At 46.4% G+C, this 20,837-nt stretch overlaps 4 protein-coding genes across 5 annotated transcripts; 2 read left to right on the top strand and 2 right to left on the bottom strand.

Annotated features, from left to right (window-relative positions):
- Positions 1 to 577: 577 nt before the first annotated feature.
- LOC306836586 (nuclear factor 7, ovary-like) lies at positions 578 to 1,969 on the top strand (the record flags this gene model as incomplete). The annotated part of the gene is made up of 1 exon (XM_079363760.1): positions 578 to 1,969. One exon carries the CDS (start codon positions 578 to 580, stop codon positions 1,967 to 1,969), a length of 1,392 nt encoding a protein of 463 aa, XP_079219886.1.
- A 1,651-nt stretch (positions 1,970 to 3,620) lies between these two features.
- dtwd2 (DTW domain containing 2) lies at positions 3,621 to 6,788 on the bottom strand. Its single transcript, XM_079365073.1, has 6 exons — positions 6,381 to 6,788; positions 6,067 to 6,157; positions 5,173 to 5,267; positions 4,870 to 5,068; positions 4,327 to 4,455; positions 3,621 to 4,167 (listed from the first exon to the last, which is right to left on the bottom strand). Exons 1-6 carry the CDS (start codon positions 6,533 to 6,535, stop codon positions 3,988 to 3,990), a joined length of 849 nt encoding a protein of 282 aa, XP_079221199.1. The 5' UTR covers positions 6,536 to 6,788; the 3' UTR covers positions 3,621 to 3,987.
- Positions 6,789 to 7,001: 213 nt separating this feature from the next.
- Positions 7,002 to 11,883, bottom strand: LOC306837386 (uncharacterized protein). Its single transcript, XM_079365040.1, has 2 exons — positions 10,686 to 11,883; positions 7,002 to 10,256 (listed from the first exon to the last, which is right to left on the bottom strand). The coding sequence occupies exons 1-2, from the start codon at positions 10,823 to 10,825 to the stop codon at positions 8,018 to 8,020; spliced, it is 2,379 nt and encodes a 792-aa protein (XP_079221166.1). The 5' UTR covers positions 10,826 to 11,883; the 3' UTR covers positions 7,002 to 8,017.
- Positions 11,884 to 12,241: 358 nt separating this feature from the next.
- homer1 (homer scaffold protein 1) lies at positions 12,242 to 20,083 on the top strand. Of its 2 annotated transcripts, none has more exons than XM_079365071.1 (9): positions 12,242 to 12,376; positions 17,295 to 17,451; positions 17,717 to 17,848; positions 17,935 to 18,027; positions 18,845 to 18,987; positions 19,062 to 19,221; positions 19,298 to 19,408; positions 19,480 to 19,560; positions 19,650 to 20,083. In XM_079365071.1, the coding sequence occupies exons 3-9, from the start codon at positions 17,747 to 17,749 to the stop codon at positions 19,836 to 19,838; spliced, it is 879 nt and encodes a 292-aa protein (XP_079221197.1). In that variant the 5' UTR covers positions 12,242 to 12,376; positions 17,295 to 17,451; positions 17,717 to 17,746; the 3' UTR covers positions 19,839 to 20,083. The 2 variants fall into 2 exon arrangements, with proteins under 2 accessions (XP_079221197.1, XP_079221196.1); XM_079365070.1 differs by having other exon boundaries at positions 12,242 to 12,993.
- The last annotated feature ends 754 nt before the right edge of the window (positions 20,084 to 20,837 follow it).

Here is a 20,837-nt window from a genome sequence, read left to right as displayed (position 1 = left end):
GTGTGGAAATAAAAGCTATGAGAAGGACTTTCAGCTTTACTCAGATTTTTAATCACACAGCTGTTATTTTGAACCCGGCTGTGAATGAACTATGTTTCACTCCCTCAGTGTGAACTGAGAGGAGAGATTCCTGCTCATATACGGGCAGATGCCTTCCAAACTACAAACCTGTACTTCTGCATTTTCTCTGTACCTGCCCAGAGAGAGGGGCGGAGCCATAATCACATTTATATGAACATCTACTGACCCAGAAGAAGAAGCTCCGCCTCCTCACCTGAGACGAACCAGGCGAAAACCAGACGAAACAGGCTGTTATTCTGCGTCACTCTGCAGAGACAAACACACTGACAGACGGACTTCGACCTGCAGACACAAACCAGCACGACTTCCAGTGAGAGAGGACAGGAGGACGGGGGGATACTGGGAGTACTTGTTATACTGGGATACTGGGAATACGAACACTTCAAGCTGCTGCTGAATCCACAAACTGAACCACAGTTTCAAAGTCAGAGTAACTCTCAGGGACGGGGAGCGGCTTCCTGTTTTTTCCTGCTGCATGTTTTGACTCTGAGGTAAAATGGCGTCCAAGTTAGAGGAAGATCTGAGCTGTCCGGTCTGCCTCAACATCTTTGAAGATCCAGTGATGCTGTCCTGCAGCCACAGCTTCTGTAGAGTGTGTGTGCAGGACTGCTGGAAGGAGAAGGAGAACCAGGTGTGTCCAGTCTGTAAGAGGAGAAACTCAAGGGAAGAATTACCTTCCTCCGTTGCTTTAAAGAACGTGTGTGAGACTTTCCTGCAGGAGAGAGATCAGAGAGCTTCAGAGGATCTCTGCAGTCTGCACTCTGAGAAACTCAAACTCTTCTGTCTGGATCATCAGGAGCCGGTGTGTCTCGTCTGCAGAGATTCACAAAAACACCGCAAACACAAAATCAGACCCATCGATGAAGCTGCTCAACAATACAAGAAGAAACTTCGGGAAACTCTGGAGCCGGTAAAGAAGAAGTTAAATGTTTGTGAAAGAGTTAAAGTGAAGTTTAATCAAACAGCAGGACACATTCAGGTCCAGGCCCGACACACAGAGAGGCAGATTAAGGAGCAGTTTAAGAAGCTTCACCAGTTTCTAGAAGAGGAAGAGGAGGCCAGGCTGTGTGCACTGAGGGAGGAAGAGGAGCAGAAGAGTCAGAGGATGAAGGAGGAGATGGAGGCTCTGAGCAGAGAGATAGCAGCTCTTTCACTCACAGTCAGAGACACAGAGGACGAGCTGAGAGCTGCAGACGTCTCATTCCTGAAAAACTACAAGGCTGCAGTGGAAAGAGTCCAGCAGCGCCCCCTGCTGGAGGATCCACAGCTGCCCTCAGGAGCTCTGATAGACCAGGCCAAACACCTGGGCAACCTGAGCTTCAACATCTGGACCAAGATGAAGGACATGGTCTCCTACAGTCCGGTCATTCTGGACCCAAACACTGTTCATCCAGAACTCATCCTGTCTGAAGATCTGACCTGTGTGAGAGAAGGAGAGGAGGAGCTGCAGCTTCCTGATAATCCAGAGAGGTTTGATTATTACGTGTCTATCCTGGGCTCTGAGGGCTTTAACTCAGGGACTCACAGCTGGGACGTCCAGGTTGGAGACAGTACAGAGTGGGGACTGGGAGTGCTAGCAGAGTCTGGACAGAGAAAGGGAGTCATACAGTCTGGATTATGGTCAATATGGTTCTATAATGGTGAATACACAGCATACTCTCCACCATATACAAACACTGTTCTCTCATTGGAGAAGAAGTTTCAGAGGATCAGAGTGAATCTGGACTGTAACAGAGGAGAGCTGTCGTTCTCTGATCCTGATACTAACACACACATACACACCTTCACACACACTTTCACTGACAGGATGTTTCCATTCATTAGGACTTGGAAAAAACTCCCACTGCAGATTTTAGTAGAGAAGATCTCTGTGACTGTGGAACCCTAACACATGAAGGAGATGATGATCTGAATCTCTCAGCATTGTTTGTGACTGCGTTGTCATGGTGACGGTGTTTTGTTCATTATAACTGTGAGTATAATTAGACAGCAGGTCAAATCTTGATCCTGGTTGGTCGGCTTTAACCCTCTATCGCACCTTTGCACTTTTTAGTGTTTTTGACTTGTTATTTCTTGCATATTTTATCCTTTTTTCATGCACATTGTTGATGATTCTTCGCATTTCTCCCCTTAATTTGAAGCACGGGGCTTTAAGTGTGTGCTCTGAGGGAGTCCCTTCCTGATGATGTCATTTTTACCATATATGGTAAGGGTTAAGGGTACATAGTGAGTATTTGACACTGAACAAAAAATAATATTGCATATAAATAAATGTTGCTGCTAATCTTTTACATATACCAGGCTGCAATAATCAAGCCATAAATAATCAAGTTGTCATGAAGAATATTGAAAATAAATCATTTGTGTATTTTAGACCATAAAATAGGTTGCGTCATGACAAAACCATGGCAATTTAAGGGTTAAAAAATAAAAAAAATCATTAACATTTGATATGTATGATTATGACTGATGCTGATTTATAACATTATCACAAAAAAACCCAAAAAACTATAATTTATAAAACTTTTATAGCTTGAGTTTTTATTTACATGTTTTAGTGCGAAGGGTACATAGTGTGTATTTGACACTGAACAAAAAATAATAATGCATATAAATAAATGTTGCTGCTAATCTTTCACATATACCAGGTTGCAATAATCAAGCCATAAATAATCAAGTTTACATGAAGTATATTGAAAATTAATCATTTATTGTGAATTTTAGACTATAATATAGGGTTGCGTCATGACAAAAACATGGCAATTTAAGGGATAAAAAATAAACAAATTTATTAACATTTGATATGTATGATTAGGACTGATGCAGGTTCATAACATTACAAAAAAAAAACCTAAAAAAACCCTAGAATTTATAAAATTTTTAGAGCTTGAGTTGTTATTTACACTTTTTAGTGTGAAGGGTACTTAACGTAAGTATTTTAAAAGTGCATCTACCTGCTCAGAGTGTTTAACTGGTTAACTGTCGTCTGTTGCTTTAGCTGCTGTGAACGTCTGATTTCAGACTTTTTCACTTGAACTCTGAGGAGTCCCTGAAGGCATCATCTGTATCCATGTGGACTTCAACATTTATGTTCTTTGAAAACAAGAGTTCAAACATGTTGTATGAATTCTGTTCCTCCAGTAATCATCAATAAAGTTTCTACACTTGATCTGAATCCATCTTTGTTTCTCACGTTGTGTTTTATTGATCTTGTAAATGTCATCATGTCGGAGTGTCTCTCCGGAGAGAAGGACTTTGTCTATGTGAGTCATTATGAAGTGAATCTGATTTATTCAGGTGTTTCTTTAACTCCAGTCTGAAGCTGGGACGTGTGAAAGTTTCAGATCAAAAATATACAGAAATAAATAACTCATGTTCTCTGAGAAAAGGAATATACCCAATCACATAAATCTGGACACGCCCCTTCCTCCCTCACACACGGACTACCTGCAAATCCATCAGTGCACGCTCTGCACCGGTCCTTTATTTCACTCTTCCTCGAGTCTAAAAGGTGTTATGATTTTATTATGACACATCTCTTTGCACTTTGTTTTTCTCTTTTATTGAAAGACATCAGTGAACTCAGCCCTTCCAGATGTGATCGTCTGCTCTCACAGGAAGTGACCAACATCAGAACCACCACGCAGTTTATCAGAGTAAACAGTTCTTAAAGCGTTGCGGGCTGGAATCTGGCTTTATCATCCCACCGTGACACTCCAACTAAAACTTATACTTACACACATAACTTAAATTAAACAGCATATAGAAAATATCTTTAAATAATAAAAACAAAAAAAAAAGTCCACGTGTTTGAGTGCCGGCGCCCTGACGCGGCGTCACGCTGCCCGAGGATTCGCTCCCCGTGTAGCGGAGAAGACGAGGTAAGTCCTGCGCTCCTCCTCGTCCTCATCTCGGGCAGACGGCGTGATCGGTGACGAGCTTCTCCATCCTCTTTATCTTGCGCTTGTTCTTGGGCATGGGTTTGTCGTACATGCCGTTCTTCAGCAGGTGCTCTTTGCTGTGGTGAATCTGAGCGCCGTGCTGCAGCTGGAAGGAGCACAGAGCTTTCAGCGGCCTGAGGAGGACCTGGACGGACACACGGAGGGGACAGAGAGGACAAACTGAGACGTGTTTGGATATTTGTGATCGACACGGAGAAGCTCCTGGATTCGAACCAGGGTCGCTCCCTCGCTGCGAGACAACCGCGCCGACCACCGTGCAACAACAAGCGAATCAGCTCTTCACCTCCTGGATGTCGTCGTTCCGCTCGAGGATGGACAGGGTGATGGCAGCACACTCCAGCGTGGACAGACAGATGTTGGAGGGCTGTGTGCGGATCACGTACTGGCTGGAGAGCGTTCGGCTGAGTTGGACCTGACAGGAGAAGAAACACAAAAACATCTATCCATCCGAGTGTATCTGACTGTCAACGGGCAGTGAATTTTAACGAGCGTCTCCGGAGCTTCATTTGGGAGACAAATGGAGAGGTAGTGGAAGAAATGATGAGTCCTCTGTGTTCACCTGCCCACATCTTCTTCTTTTTTATACATTGCTTTGATTTCAGTTAGTCATGTTCATGTGGGTGAAGCTTGTGAAGCTTCTTCCACCGGTGGGTGTAACGGGAGATTTATATCGTCTCAGTTGGACGGCACCAACTTCTCTGTCCCAGGAAGAGTTTAAGCTGCTAATGGAACAACATTTTAAAAATCATAGTTATTGGTTGGGCTCAGGTAACTACAGATAAACCCCCCCTCCCCCCCAGTCTGTGAAAACAGCGGGCATGCACACCTGTTTGGGCAGGTGGAAGAGGCTGTTTTTGAGGAACATGTTCTTGGCCTGGCTCCACGTGCCGTCTATGATGATCACATTACGCTTCACACTTCCAACGTCCTGGTTTTGCACGATCTCCTCCAGGTTCTGGGATTTGGGACCGGGGTACAGGATCAGCGTTCTGCTGTCTCGACACACAGCGGCGAGCTCCGGGTTCCTGCGAGGAGAGAAGACGGGATCAAAAACTAAATATGATTGTATGTTTTGATGATTAGAGGCAGCAGTGGTGGAAATCAGCAAACAACAACGAAAGCTGCTCACTTTTCTTCGTTGAACCTCCTTCCAACTATGACGTTGCATTTTCCTGGCGGCAAACAAGCGGCGAGTAGAGGCACCGTGCGAAGGACTCGGCTCTCCTGAAAGAACGACGCAGGTTAGAAGACGTTCACGGGTAACAACGAGCATCTATCCAAAACTTCAAATAATGATCAGACGCACATTAAACCTGCCTTCAAATTCAAAAATCTAAATCAGCCTGAAATCGTTCAGTGTGCGTTTTAGTGACACCTGCACACGCTGAACAGGATTCAGGGATTTAAAGAGGACATATTCTCCCCCCTCTTTTCAAACAGCGCCCCCCTGTGCTCTAAATGAAACATCTGTGTTTCTGAGCTTTGGTCCAAATATAACAAGAATCCAGCAGCAGAGGAGGTTTGTGAGCCTGTAGAAACCAGCTCTCTCTCTGAACGCTCCGTTTTGATGTGTGTGTCTCTTTAAATGCAATAAGCTCCGCCCCCTGAGTTTTCCCCATAGACGTCACTCCTCTGTAGAGACGCTAAAAATGTTGGACCCGTGTAAAAGTTTAGCTCTAGGCGGAAGGTGGAGTCCATGGGTGGCGATGTGGGGGGGGGGAATCCCCCTTGTGATGTCACAAACGGAGAACATTTAAAACAGAGCATTTCTCTCTGTGTTGTCAGACTTCTACAGACCACGAACAAAAGGACTGCATGGATTTATTTTACATTATGTGTAGACACGCAGGTTACACAAATAAATGTTATAAAACACTGTAGTGGAGGAGTTTTCAGAATATGTCACCTTTAAAACCACTAATATCTCTCTTTATGATGATGTTTGTTTTGATTTGGTAGCTCATAAAGAGTTTAATGATATAAAACTGTGAGGTGTCAGTGTTTAGGATGGAGGGAAACTCACCTCTGCAGGATGCTGCACCACGTACAGACACGTGGAGACCTCCAGGGGTTGAGGTGGAAGAAAAGGACAGAGACAAACCTTCTGAGGGCGACTACAGGGGAGGAAAGGAGGAAGAAGCTGTGATTGTGATCATCATCATCTCTCTGTTTCAGCTGGTTTTCATCTTTACTGAAGTGACATTAATCTGTTCTCTCATTAAAACATGTCAGTAGCTTCAGGAGGAGGAGATAATAAAGGGTGGAGGGGGGTTGGAGGGGTTTCTTCCCTGCTGTAGCTCGGCTAGTTAGCATTAGCTTCAGTTAAATTCAGCTCACCGGCACCGGAGACACGTCGGTCTCCTCTCGTCGACTTCGACCGGGAGGGCAGCCAGGTCACCGAAAGCGTCCACAAATCCGTCTTCCGCTGAGCAGGACTCCTCTCCGTTTTCCTCCAAGGTGTCCGAGGAGCAGAAACCGCGGACATTATCCATCACGAAGCTAGCTCGAAGTTAGCTCGAAGCTAACTCACGGCGCCGCCTTCACGTGCTCCTCGGAAACGTCGGAATTCCCAGTTATGCGATCATAGTGACGACAAAACATGCACGCTAGTCGTAATAAATGGTTAACAGTTAATCCATACACATGCTCAAATAAGCAACTATTACAATAATAATAATTACTATGAACATAACGTTTAAATAAATGTACTTTTGACGTTAATTGTTGACCCTGTTATTAAGCTGTTTTTTTTTGTTGTCCCTAAAGGTCACACAAAAGGTCACAACTCGGGCATCGTGGACATTTTTAACTTACAATAACAAATACAAAAGGCCGTTTATTGGTGTTAAACTAGTAAACATGGATCGATCTGAATATTGGCATGAAGTCAGCTGACCTGAGTACTTGTCCCGCCCTCCCTTCAGTTTTTCTTAAATGACAGAATAAGTGCATCCACCCCACAGCCTGTCAAACGTCCCCAATCACCCAGGATACAGACACCATTTAGGGGTTAAAAGTGAGAGAGCAGGGCAATGCTGGTTTCCAACACTGGATGTCACCAAAGCCTATAAATACAGATTTAAACCAAGTCTAACAGGATGCACAGGAAGCATTAAAACACATCTCTTTTCTTTGTGAAAACTGAGATACAGATTCGTCCCTCTGCCATTTACAATATGTGATGAATTCCACGTTTGTTCATGCATGTGTTACTATCTGGGAGTGTGTTTTTATTCTGCTCACCAAGGGCAGCAGGGGTAGGGTAACTGCTGAGCCTCAGATGGGACCTTTGGATTTGAGCCCAGACGCAATAAAATCTGTAAATACTGACTGACATAAAGCTGCTTTAGCAACAACACGTAAAGGTCCTTTCTGATCCAAAGTGCTCCGTTTTGATTGGCTAAAAGATAGAGGGTTTTAGACTGGTGTTTGTCTTCTATGAAGTTCAGATAATACAGAAACAAACACAGTTAAATTGTTTTATTCAAGCGTTTATAATGGTGAGTTTTTGGACCATCCAGTATTGATGTCACGTGTCCAAAAAGACATTTTGCGCATGTTTACACGTATCACACGCCACCAGTTTCACTGTTTACAAGAGGGTGATCCGCCTCCTGGTGGACACAAGGTTTCAAGTTAACATTCAGGAGTTTTATTTATAGCTGAAGATCCAACCTGACGCTGCACAAACACCAACACATGCTCTCACGCTCCTTCTGTTCTCACTCGTGACCCAAACCTCTTCCTTCAAACACGCTGTGATTCATGCGCTGTTGCAAAAAACATCGGAGAAACTTGAAGAAACCAACACAAATATCCAACGTTAGATGTTTAAACTCGTGCATTAAGACTAAGGTTGGGAATAAAACAGACCTAGCTCTATAATATTTATTATGCTTTAAGGAACTGTCTTATTGAAGGTTACATCTACGATGGTTTAAGACCTTGACATGAAAAGTGTATTTGTGGTGTGTTTAAAGTATCACACACTGCCCTTTTTCATTAGCTGGTTCAGCTGAAGGAGTGGCTGTTGAATCATCTCCTTTCTGCCCTGGTTGAACCTCTGCTGGCTTTATATCTACCTCTTCAGTTTCTGTTTGTTCTGTAGCTTCTTCTTTGAGTGTTTCAGTGTCTTTGTGTTCAGCTGGTTCTGTGTCTCCAAAAGTTATTTCATTACTATTCTCTACACTTTGTGGGGTCGTGTCCTCGACTGGAGCGACGTTATTGGACGGCGGTGTTGTTTCCTCCCCATCTCCATCTCCCTCGTCGGCAGTCTCGGCTGGTGACGCCGTCTCCTTCTCTTCCACCCTCTGCTCCTTTTCACCAGCTTCTTCTCTTTCCTGAATAATGTCCACTGGAGTCAGAGGCGTCAGGTCCAGACATGTCTTTGGAGCAGAAGGTGCCCTTCTCCTGGGAGGAGCAACCGGCTGCTCTTCTGAATCTGGTTTCCACACTTCCTGCTCTGTTTGTGATCCAACATCTTTCTCATCCAGAACTGCGTGATGATCATCTGGGATTTCCCAGTCCGGTTCATCTGAAGGAAACTCGAAGCTTGAAATGCTAAGTGGATCTACTGGGATTTCGGCAACTTTTTTAACCGGGACGGCGACACTTTTGGTTGTCTTGTCTTTGCCCTTTTTGGTTGGTTCCGGTTCTTCCTCTTCGAGTGATCGAGGGAAAGGCTCTATATCACATGGAGAAGAATTGGCACTGGATCTGAAGAAATCAGTGACTTCCTCATCTGAATTCGATATTCCACCCTTTTCTGACTTGGATGTCACATCACCAATATCATACACAACATCAGACAAAGTCCATGGACCTTCCTGTCTGCATTCTTCTCTCTCAGCTGGTTCCACTTCGATTGCTGGAGTCTCATCTATCAGGACATATTTCTCTAAATATCCTCTCGCCTCCCGGTCCGAGTGTCGGCTGTGAAAGGATTTCTCAGAGGTCATACTTTCTGTGTCTTCTTCTTTCTTTCGACTGCCAACAGCTTCCTCGTAAAGATCCGTGTAGTGGAAGGCCATGGCTTTGGGCTCTTCCAGCAAAATTTGGTCGATGATTTTAGGAGGTCCTTCTGGTAGGAAGATTGGAGTCAGGATTTCCTCTTGGCTTCCAAACAATGTGGAACCGCTCGGTTTTGAAGGATGCCTGGAGCGCATACCTGCAGAGACTCCACCGTCTCTGTCCAGACTTTTTATCACGTAGTCCTCCGCGCAACCGTAGAAGACTTCATCGAGAAGCTGACTTGGGATTTCCTCAAGGCTGATTGTGTCCGATTTGTCATTGTCCACAGCGGTTGTTGTCATTGTGGTCGTGTTGTCTTTTGGTGGTCCAGGTTTCTCTGCTTCCTGGCTCTCAGTTGTACCCTCTCCCCCTTGCTCCGACTGTACTTGGGCGATAACAGCAGGACTTCCAGGAGCCTGGGCATCAATCAGGGTGAACGCCTCAAAGTAGTCCACATTGCCAGCAGCTGCTACGCCTGGAGGTCTAGCCACTGGAGCCCCTGGTGGATCCATTACATTAGGGCCTATAGAACAAGGCCTTACCGTTCCGGTTCTTGCTGCATCTGACTCGGTTGTTGACATCAGCAGCTCGTAATCATGGATATCTTCATTGGCTTTGGGAACGAGGCTCTCCTCCAAGTACGACAGGTTGTCCTCCATTTCTTTGCTCTCCTCTTCGTCCACCGTTGCCAGTTTTGGAGGAACAACTATGTTGAGGATTTCGGAGCCCTCTGACACTAAGCGGAACAACCGTTGCTCCTTGTCTTCCGGAGGGTCATTGAGTTCCTCTTCGTCTCCTTCTCCTTCGGCTTTAACATTTGGCTGAGAGACTTCCACCAGCTCTGGCCTTCCTGAAATGTTCTCAGAACTTTCTAGCAGGACTTGTCGTTGCCTGTCTGCTTTGCGGCCGTTCCCCCTCTCTTTAGTCTTCTTCCGTCTTGACATCAGTTCTTCATCCATAACGAAGATGATCTTTCCTGCTGGGACGGATCCAGGTGTTGCAGGACGTACTGCAACTGGCGAGATGGGATCCACGGTGGGGTTTCCTGTTTCACACGCCCATGGTGTGTTGCAGCGACTCGGGGTGGTCTCCCATGCGATCCCACTGTCCTCCTCTTGCATTGTCACCATGGAGAAGGAAGAGTCCATCATCAGGCACTGCATCTTTGGCCGCACGTTGTCATCATGGACGGCCTCACGTAAACTGAAAGCACAACAACAGAGAGATAATTTTGTAGTGAGTATTTAAGTAGTGAGTATTTTGAAGCTTCATCTTTCAATGAATTTGCAAAAAAATTTAATTAAAAAGCCTGACAGTTATAAGGATTTTTTTCTCGGGTTTGACCCGTCTAAATAATAGACTTGCAACTAAGTGCATACTGTACATACACACACACACACACACACACACACACACAGTCAAACACACAAACATCATCTAGTGGCACTAATGGAATTCCCTTCATTAATTTATAATGGAATAGATCCAGTGTATTATGGTATAATAATTCATGCAGCTGACCATCTTGGGATGTTTATAATTATAAAACTCCCAGATAAAACACATCACTTCAACTTTGAGCTTCAGCTAAACATTCAGAATGAAACATTCAGAACTGTGACCGATTCGTACCTGTTACGAAGAAGCTCCACTTCATCGCTGCCCTCGAGGTTTTGCTCAGTGAATTCATCAGGAGACAACGCCGTCATCTCGGCGTCCACGTCGACCCGTGTCAAATCCTCCGTCAAAACATCCATTTTTTTGTGCGACATATATTTCTATCTTTAAAATGTGCTTTATCGTCTCGCTTGCAGCTCAGCACTGCTCTGTTGTTCACATTCTGAGCAGGCGTGCACGACTCAGGAGCTGAGTTTTCATGCTCAGCGTAATCTTGAAATAGAAAACTGGTCTTCCAGGGTTTCATGCGAAGCATTCGCAACATGCAGGGAGGCGATTTTGTTGTGTTCACACTGGGATGAACTCTTGCACTCAGCATGTATGATTAATAAGTCAACCAGGCTTCATTAGCTGCAGCTTGTGTTCAGATTTACTTGTTAAAAATGCAGCTGCATGACGTAAATGCCCCCTGCTTTTCCTCCCTGGTCTAAATATAATATTTTCTTTGCAGCATGTATCCTGTGTCGGGAGTCACTCCTGTAGGTCAGAGGCAAAGTCACTTTTAAAGTGTTTGGTTTTTAGTGGGAGAAGAATGACGTTAGCAATAAAATAATAAGCGTTGACTCTTTCCAGGTGAGGACAAACAACCTAAATGAACTGCACATGTCCGGAGTTGACACTTATGGCCAAACTCCTATTTATAGGCTAATTTAAAGCATGTTGTATTTAAAAATCAGCTTCAGGGAAAATGTCCTCCTCGCACCTGTTTGTGTCTGTCCTACAGTGTTACAGGGATACTGCACAGGACAGGAGGGTGACACATGTGGTCGACAGGTCGTCTCCGCACGCTGGTTTGGCTGTAAATCACTAATTCACACAATGCAAGGCTTTATGTTAACCAACTGTGATAATACACTGAATCAATGAAAGTTCAGAGGGCCTCATGAAGCTGCAACTTTCCCGGTTTTACGGGCTAAGTGAGGACGCGCCCAAAATGACAGCAGGATACCTCCCTAAGGGGGCCCCATCTGACAGCCCTCCCTCGTCTTTGAAGACCAATATTTGTCAGTGGAAGTCACCGAAGGAAAATGAATGATTACAAAAAGAAAGAGAGAAGAAGGGGAGGAAGTGTCGGGACGCTGGCAGACATGATTGTTGAACACTGGTTGGAGGGGCCCCCAATTATTTTTTTTTGCCTAGGGGCCCCAACAGGCTGTAGGAACGCCCCTGCGGATTAGACACGAGAAAACGTTTGTTATTGCCAATTACGTCAAACTGTCAGAGTGGACGTGATGACGTAGCGACACAGAGCAGCAGCGGAGGATGGAGCAGAGAGTGAATGAGGCGGAGGGCGAGGATGGAGCATCAGCAGCTTTCTCTGTTTACATGGTTTGAATCCCGGTTTAACATCTGTTTGAGATAACATTTTAAAAAAGGGAACCTGAACAGAAACGACTGGAGCTTTTTTTACTTTATTCTTTTTTTTTTTTTTGTGGTTCAACATCTGAGGAGCTGACCCTGAAGGAGGAGGAGGAAGGATAAAACCAGGAGTGTTTTCTGTCTTTTTCTCCAAGTAAAAAAACACAGACATGAAGAAGCTCCAGCCCGACGGAAGATGTCTCCCATCATCTTCATCATCCTCCTCCTCCTCTCATCTACAGCCGATAAAACGGTCGGTTGGACGGATTTAAATGGCAGAGTGGACGGTGAGAAAGAAACTGGGATTTACGAGCAGACTGAAGGCTGAATATTGAGTTTTTTTTCTGTCTCTGTTGGATGATGAAGCTAACGTCTCCAGTTGGTCCTGTGAGGAGACCAACGGCAGCAGACGGATAATTCAAAATAAGCTAACAACGGATTAAACGAGCGAATCTGTTCGGTGTTTTCCCGGTTTGACTTCGTTACTTTTTCGTATTTTTTGACTTTTAAAACTTGGTGTGTGTGTGTGTGTTCACGTTAACACGCTGAATTCAGTAATAAATCACACCGGTCTTCGCCTGTCAGCCGAGGTTAGCTTCTGTAATCCCTGAGTTTTGATTTAGCTTAGCTTCCAACGGTTAGCGCTCGCGCTGCTCTCGTGTCTCATCATGCACGCGCTGACACGTTCACTCTGCTGAAACCAACAACACCTCCTCCTCCTCTTCGTCCTCCTCCCTCCCTCCTGTTCTGCAAAAAAATGTACCCAAGGGCATAAAGCAGCACAGCAGCGCCGAGCCATGTCGGACTGAGGACGGGCACCGCGGGCTTTAGTTTGACCAGCTGGCCTCCAGAGACCACCGAGACGGATCACTGTCGACCCGCGAGCAGATCCTGCAAACATGGGGTATGTAGTTCATGTGACAGGCTGGAGCTGCCACTCTGCATGCCGAGCTTTGTTTTTGTGTGCTTTGATTTCACCAGCAGCCTCCTGAACAGAAGCTCAGCTGATCCAGCTGCTCACCGAATCAACCACACACACACACACACCTTTAAAAACACACGTCTATAAAGTGCTGTGACACACAGCTCAACCACCCAAACACAGAACAACACAGTCTACAGTAAAAGTTGTTTAAGCCGAGCAGCCATGATGAGGAGAAGAACTCAGGTAACAACATGAAGCCAGCAAAGATTAAAGATCACAGCAGATAAATGAGATGTAAAAAATATAAACATCAACAAAAGAGGAGAGAGCGAAAAAACAAGAATTATACCTTTACCTGATATCAGAAATACTTCATAAATCCAGAAGGGGGGGGGGGGGTGTTATTACAGTTTCTCTTAAACACAGTAAAGAAGTCATGAACATAGAATAGATGTTTTTTAGAATAAAATAGACGGAACAAGTTTGAAGTACCAAAGCGTCTGGTGTCTGAATACAGAATAATAAATGTGAAAAGTACACTGAAGCGGCGCTGTGGCCTAGTGGTTGGTGCGCGTGCTCCAAGCAGGGCGGCCCTCTGACTTGTGGCTTCTTTCCAGCCTGTTGTTCTCCTGCCTGAGTTCTGGCTCGATCCGATGTCCTGTGGCATGAACAGTAAACCTTTAAGAATGCAGCATCAACGAACACAAAGTTATCGACAATTTAAAAAAAGATTCATTGGACACAAACGTCTCTCCGTCTCTCTCTGGAGTTTAGAAAGACGCTGACGTGAAGCTGCTTTCTTCATCGTGTTTGAAATAATCATGATAAAAAAAAGGCTTCAACATGAACTCTGAAGTCTCCGTCTGATCTGATCTTCCTGCACAGCTCGGAGACTCTGCGCTCTGGACTGTTGCCCCCTCTGACAGGTCACATGACCTGTAACGGGGGCGTCTCTGACCCTTGAACGGCCTTATTGTCCTCTCTTGTTTACATGTAAACAAGCTGGTTGTTTTCCTGCATGTTTGGTGTAATACAGCAGATACGTGCTCCTGCATTGGTCAGAGTCCTTTCTGGTATCTGAACGTGTCTCCCCCCCCCCCCCCCCCCCCCCGCCAGCTTGGTGCGGTGCATGTAGCAGCTGAACCTGCAGATGTATGGTGATTCTCCTGATCAGGGGCGACCTACTTCTTACTCCAGATGAAGGCAGATGATGTAGCGTGTGATTGGTTTGTTGTCATATTGTGGAGGGGGTGGAGGGGGTGGAGGGGAGGGCGGGGGGGGGGGGGGGGTTGAACTTAACGCAGAGCACATCCTCTATAATTCTCAAGGCCAATGGTTATAATCCAGTCAACAATCAATTCCTCTGACACAGAAAGACGCCGTGTCCTGCCCGTGTGCACTTCCTCCTTAATTAGCGAGTCAGACTCGACTCTCGCAGCGAGTCCAGGAGCTTCTGTCCTTCTGTCAGAGATGCTTGGAAACGAGCCTTCCTGCTCCGAGCTTGGCACCTCTCAATAAAACCGAATCCAAGCTTTATTTTCCACTGAGCTGCTCAGGCTGACACGGCGTGCGGTGACAGCGAGAAGTCACCTCTGCTTCAGTGATCAGGGAACAGATTCTACCAAACCAGCTTTTAGTTAGCTGTAAGGAATCAAACCACTCAGATGTTTTTCATCTCATTACTTTGAAAGAAAGAGAGAGAGAGAGAGGAGGAGTGGAGGTTAGAGCGAGGACGGTGCGATCAGCATCTTAATCACAAGTCTCCATAGAAACTCTCTTTAAAGTCTTAAACTGTAAAACCAGTACAGGGAACAGAATCGCCTCGAGTGCAGCCAGGTCCAAAACCATCTTCAGAATAAAAAAAGAGAGAGAGAGAGAGAGAGGAGTCAGTCAGTCATTGTTTTCTCACTCAGATGGCGTGGACGACCACGAGAGGAACGGGATGACATCCTGTGATGGTCGTCCACTCGCCGCCCACTTAGAGCCAACGTTCAAACACTTAAATGTCACGTTTTATTAACATGAAGTGAAAAAGCTTAAAAAGCAAAAGAGCAGATCTTAAGTTTGTTTTTAACCGAGCGAGCTCGACCGCCAAAGAGAGAAGAGAAGTTTTAACTTTTGATTTGAAGTGATTTCACGAGTTTAACGTCCTGATAATTCACAACAATAACCGTACGGTAAGAACTGCAGAGTCTCACTAAAACAGCTTAAAGCATCAATATATTAAAGGATTAGTTTGATAACAGGAATAATCCAGTGATCATTAAGTTAAAGCTGTAGGCGGCGTCCATCTTTGATTTATCAGACACAAACACGGTGAAGACGTCGAGTCAGACTTGAAGCTTTCAGCTGTTTTTTTTCTTTCCAGCTTAAATCTTCTTTGCATTTGAACATAAACACACACACACACACAAAGACACACACACACACACACACACACACACACACACACACACACACACACACACACACACACACACACACACACAGCTCTGTGTGGCATATGGGAGTTTTAAAGTGGAGGCTCGAGTCTTGCCAAGCGCCCGCCGCCTCCTCTCTGCGAGCGGGTTAGCGGGCAGGCACACGGGGGAAGCGGATTGGAACGTGAGAGCATGTGGGGAAGCGGAGGGGCCAGATCGAGCTGGAGGATGACCAGCTTGGGGGGGTCACGTGGCTGTGGCCGTTGCCGTGACAACGCAGCAGCAGCAGCAGCGGCAGCAGCTGAGTTAGTAATGCAGGGTTGTTTTCTCTGAGCGGGCTCAGGCTGCAGCTGACAGCGTTTGTGTGTGTGTGTGTTGAGAGCACATACACACAGTTCTTCCTGCTCTATGTGCCTTCACATACTTTAATACTTTTACTCAGATTCATGCGTGTGTTTGTCCCGTCATACGTGGAGAAGTGCTGATGTGCTAACGTGTGCTCAGATTCCTCTGTCACTCGTCAGTTTGTCTCATTGTGAAAAGGGATTATGGGCGAACAATCGGCACACATCACCCGGCACATTCTGATCTAGGTCACGGCGTCAGACTAACGACACCCTGACGTGTCAAATATCTGCTTCAAATCGTCACCTGAAACAGAGCCAATCACGAGCACATCCACAACATCTCTCTTTAAACGTGTCTTTAGGTCCTGACACAAATGAATCACTTGTGTTCTCTGAAAAAGGAACAAATGAAACCTGTCACCTGTATCAGTTTGTCAGTCTGTAAAAACTTCTGGATTCATCCTCTGGGAACCGAGAACGTCGACGAGCTTTAGTGCCAGAGACTGAAGACGTCTTCTGATCGTTCACTGGATTCATGTGATCGAGCTTCTAGAGGTTTGCTGTAATACAGGCCGGGATCGTTACACATCATGCTAACTATTCAAATGTTTCAGTTACATTTCTGAGACTCTCTAGAAAACAAAACAGGAATATCCAACATGCAACATATGGATCTGTGAAAACTCCGTCAGATGATTACAAATCAAACTTAACGTTTCATCTGTCTCTACACAATCAAGCCTTTCATGGTAGCTCAGAGCGGACAGTTGAAGCTCGTTGTGTTTTATTTGAATCTAAGAACTCTTCACCTGGATCCTGTCCCGCCCCCCCTGCTGAGCGCTGTGTGTGTGCACAGGTGGTTTCAGGTCACCTTTGGCTTCACCGTCAGTGTGTCAGTGTGTCCGCTCTGCGGGCCAGCTCCGGCCTACGCATGCACGCACACACACACACACACGCGCACACACACACACACACACACACACACACACACACACACACACACACACTATAGCCTGAAATAAAAATGCTGACTTTGTTTTTCCTCTCTGCGTAATTCGAGCGTCTCTTTGAGCTCTGTGTGAAACGCAGGCGGCGTCTCCACAGCTCTGACGAACAAACATGGACGCCGCGTACCGACTCTCCCCGCAGTATCCATCTGAACCCAGACAAACGCTCATCTCTGATTGGTCGACCTGTTGTTCTGTGCAGCGCCTTAAACAACGTCTCGCCATCCTCCGCCTCACCTTCAGCTCCTCCTCTACTTCCTGCTCGTGCGTCATCACCTCCTGACTCCGACGCTCTCTGGAGGACTGACGATCATTTAGAGTTTGTAACGACTCTGCCTTCATCACTCGCTGACTGCAGAGGATCATTAACTCGCAGTAACGACCAGAACACGGAGTTCTGGAACATTCAAGACGCTCAACATGAAGAACATCATTTTATTAGTAACGTCTTTATTTCTCTCTCTCTCTCTCTCTCTCTCTCTCTCTCTCTACCTACCTACCTACAGAGAGCAGCCCATCTTCAGCACACGGGCCCACGTCTTCCAGATCGACCCGACCACCAAGAAGAACTGGGTTCCCACCAGTAAACACGCTGTGACCGTGTCCTACTTCTACGACAGTACCAGGAACGTGTACCGGATCATCAGTCTGGACGGAACCAAGGTCAGTGAAGTGTTCAGATTATGAGCTGGATCATCAGACCCCCCCCCCTCCTCTCTCAGGCGGTCTGACTCGTTCCCCGGGCTGGTCGGATCGATGTGGCAGTGATTATTATAGTCTGGAGTTAGCATGCTTATGTAAGAGGCTGCGTCCGTACCGACTCCTCATGGACCGTTTCCTGTTCGACCAATGAGAGACGAGCATCAATCACCTCCAACAGTTTGAGGTGTTTGATCTGACTTGTTGCCGTCTGGTTTGTCCTCTGCAGGCGATCATCAACAGCACCATCACGCCCAACATGACCTTCACCAAGACGTCGCAGAAGTTCGGCCAGTGGGCCGACAGCCGGGCCAACACCGTGTACGGCCTCGGCTTCTCGTCCGAGAGCCACCTCGCCAAAGTAAGAGCACGCCGCTTCAACACGGCGAAGGGTTTTTGTGTTCTCGGCTCGCCGTGCGTTTACTCGCTCCTGTTATTTTTTTTTAGTTTGCAGATAAATTTGTTGAGTTCAAGGAGGCGGCTCGGGTAGCGAAGGAGAAGTCTCAGGAGAAGATGGAGCTCACCAGCACGCCGTCTCAGGTAACTGACTCCACCCACAGCACGTTCATGTTCTCTTTATGTTTAACGCTGTTATGCTAAGCTAAGCTAACTCCTGCTGGGCTTGTTTCACCTCCTCGGCTGACTCAGAGCGGCACGGTCAAAAGGAATCAGTTATCAGTCATCAAACCTGTAATGAAGAAGGTAAAAAAGAGACGGGGTCCTCCTGTTCTAGACTCCGCCCCCCCGCCATCCTGAAACACCTCCCCTCAGGTCTCACCGTGTGACGCTCCTCTGAGTGTGATTGTTTTGTTCCTCCTCACTCCAACGTCCTCTTCTCCTTCCTGCTGATCTCACCTTCATCACTTTAAACCGTGAAGAGCGTTCAGCGACGTGTCCGAGGTTCGAGACCTCGTCCTGAACCTTTTTGAGAGCGTCCATATCCTCTTCTTCTTCATCGTGCTTCATAAAAAAAAAGAGACGTTAGATATTTGTTTACTTTTAGCGACGTGATCGGTTCAACTCTTATGTCTGTACATTTAATGTAAAGCTAAAGATTAGCTTAGCATGAATGACTGGACGCATCCAGTCCACCTGAAACAGCAATTAGATTTTTGTCGGTTTTACGACAGTGCAGTTGCACCTAACGACCACTGGAGGGCGCCAACGTCGACCAAAAAAAGAAAGCTTAAAGAATGAGCTATGCTAACGCTTAGCTCCGGGTTATAGCCTGTATGCTAAGCTAACCTTAGCTTCTGAAGAGTTAGCATACAGACATGAAAGAGGGACCGATCGTCTCGCTTCGTCTCTCCGCGTAAACAAACAAACATCTCCTCTGTGTGACTCATCGTCCAATCAGGAGTCGGCTCCCGGCGACCTGCCGTCACCGATGACCACAGAGAGCATCAACGGCACAGAAGAAGCTAGAGTCACGCCGGACGCACCTCCTCACAGCGAAGCCAGAGGAGAGCCTTCCCAGAATGCATTGCCCTTCTCACACAGGTGAGCCTCCACCCGTCACCTCTGTTTGAGTGACAGCTGATTTCTGAGCGTCTCTCTCTTCCTCACCTCCGCAGCTCCTCCAGCATGAATAAGCACTGGGAGGCGGAGCTTGAGGCGCTGAAGGGGAACAACGCCAAGCTAACGGCGGCTCTGCTCGAGTCTACGGCGAACGTGAAGCAGTGGAAGCAGCAGCTGTCGGCCTATCAGGAGGAGGCGGAGCGGCTGCACAAACGGGTATCAGCTCGCAGATCAGACGTGTGAAGCGTCGACTTTCTGACAGCGAGGCCATGAAGGTGTTTCTGTGTTCCAGGTGACGGAGCTCGAGTGCGTGAGCGGCCAAACGACCGGCATCAAGTCCCAAAAGACGGAACTGAACCACACGATCGAGGAGCTGGAGGTCGCTCTGAGGGCCAAGGAGGAGGTACGAGGAGAGATAATCATTCATTAACACACGACGTCTTCTCTCCTCTCATGAAGTGTTTCTGTGGTCAGGAGCTGGAGAGGCTGAAAGACGAGGTGCTGAGCGCCAATCAGTTCCAGTCTCAGAGAGACTCGCTCACACACAAACTGAGGGTGAGTCGCCTGCTTCTTCGCCTTCTCTGATCCAATCGTGTGTAGCTCCTCTGAAACATGTCAATAAAAACACCATCTGTTTGTTTCAGGACTCGGAGTCGAGGAACCGGACGCTGGAGGTTCAGCTGAGCGAGCTGGAGCAGCGTCTGGAGAGCAGCCAGCAGGAGCAGGAAGCCTTCAGGACGAGTCTGCGCACGCTGCTCGAGCTGCTCGACTGCAAGATCTTTGAGCTGACCGAGCTGAGGGACGCGCTCGCCAAACTGCTGGAGGGCAGCTAGAGAGACACACACACGCACACGCACGCACACACACCTGATTCACATCTTCACCGACACGTACGACCACTTGAATTCTTTTTTTAACTTTTTTTTTTTACCACATGAACCAAAAGGACTTAATGCATCCGCAGCACACGGATCACGTTTACAAACACGCCGAGTGAAGACGTTCGCTCGGACCTTGCCTTCCCTCTGCTCTGCGCTGGAATCGCTCCGGCAACACGCTCCAAAAAACAAAACAAAAATCGATTTCTCTTTTGTCGTCTCTTGAATGTTTTTCCATTTGACGAGACTCTCGACTTTGTTTTTTTAATCTTTTTTGCTTCTTGAACCACGAAGACTTTTCGGAGCTTCTCTTCGGTGCATTTCTCGATTGTTGGTTTTCTTCTTCCTCGCGTCATCGTCAGCCAAATAAAACAAATCGAGAAGAACGCCAACACTCTGAACCCGAGTGACTGAATCCACAGATGAACTGCCAAATGTAGACAGAAGAGCGTCCGGCGAGGACTTTGTCTCCTTTTATTCTACGGTACATGAGCAATACGAAAATGGAGCTCGGAGGGGAAAAAAAAAACACTTTCACTCATTTTCAGGTAAATTTTTCTCCCATGTTGAGAACACAAGCGAGGCGGGACTTTCTTTGGATACACTTTTATAAAGAACAGTACGACGATAACTTCATAGTGCACTTGTAAAAATGGAGTCTGTGTGTACGAGTGAATCTCTTCCCTTCTTGTTTTGACTTGAAGTGCAACGATTGAATCCTGTTTTTCTTCTCTTAATTTATGACTCCACTGTTTCTGAGACTCGAGCAGAGATGTTTTATGATCCGGTACGTCGAGTGTTTGAGACGCTTTTGTTTGGTCTGTAATATTTTTGAACTATTTATGAGCGGACGTGAGCAGGTAGGATTGGAAGAGAACCTTCTTGTCTTTTGCCAAATAAACACTTCTCCTGCACAGAGTCGGATTCTGTTGCCTTTGGTACAGAGATGCATTA

The sequence above is a fragment of the Symphodus melops genome (genome assembly GCF_947650265.1).
Source record: "Symphodus melops genome assembly, chromosome: 16".
Taxonomy (NCBI): domain Eukaryota; kingdom Metazoa; phylum Chordata; class Actinopteri; order Labriformes; family Labridae; genus Symphodus; species Symphodus melops.
This window is presented reverse-complemented; position numbering and strand designations above follow the sequence as displayed.

Bases quoted from the DNA above. Each gene is read 5' to 3' on its own strand.
- LOC306837386 (XM_079365040.1), bottom strand. From the start codon at position 10,825: ATGTCGCACAAAAAAATGGATGTTTTGACGGAGGATTTGACACGGGTC. The intron at 10,257-10,685 runs GTACGAATCGGT...TTGTGCTTTCAG, and splicing joins GTGGAGCTTCTTCGTAACAG to TTTACGTGAGGCCGTCCATG.
- dtwd2 (XM_079365073.1), bottom strand. From the start codon at position 6,535: ATGGATAATGTCCGCGGTTTCTGCTCCTCGGACACCTTGGAGGAAAAC. The intron at 5,069-5,172 runs GTGAGCAGCTTT...CTCTCCTCGCAG, and splicing joins AGGAGGTTCAACGAAGAAAA to GAACCCGGAGCTCGCCGCTG. The intron at 4,456-4,869 runs GTGTGCATGCCC...TTCTCCTGTCAG, and splicing joins TCTTCCACCTGCCCAAACAG to GTCCAACTCAGCCGAACGCT.
- homer1 (XM_079365070.1), top strand. The intron at 17,452-17,716 runs GTCAGTGAAGTG...TGTCCTCTGCAG, and splicing joins TCAGTCTGGACGGAACCAAG to GCGATCATCAACAGCACCAT. The intron at 19,409-19,479 runs GTACGAGGAGAG...TTCTGTGGTCAG, and splicing joins CTCTGAGGGCCAAGGAGGAG to GAGCTGGAGAGGCTGAAAGA.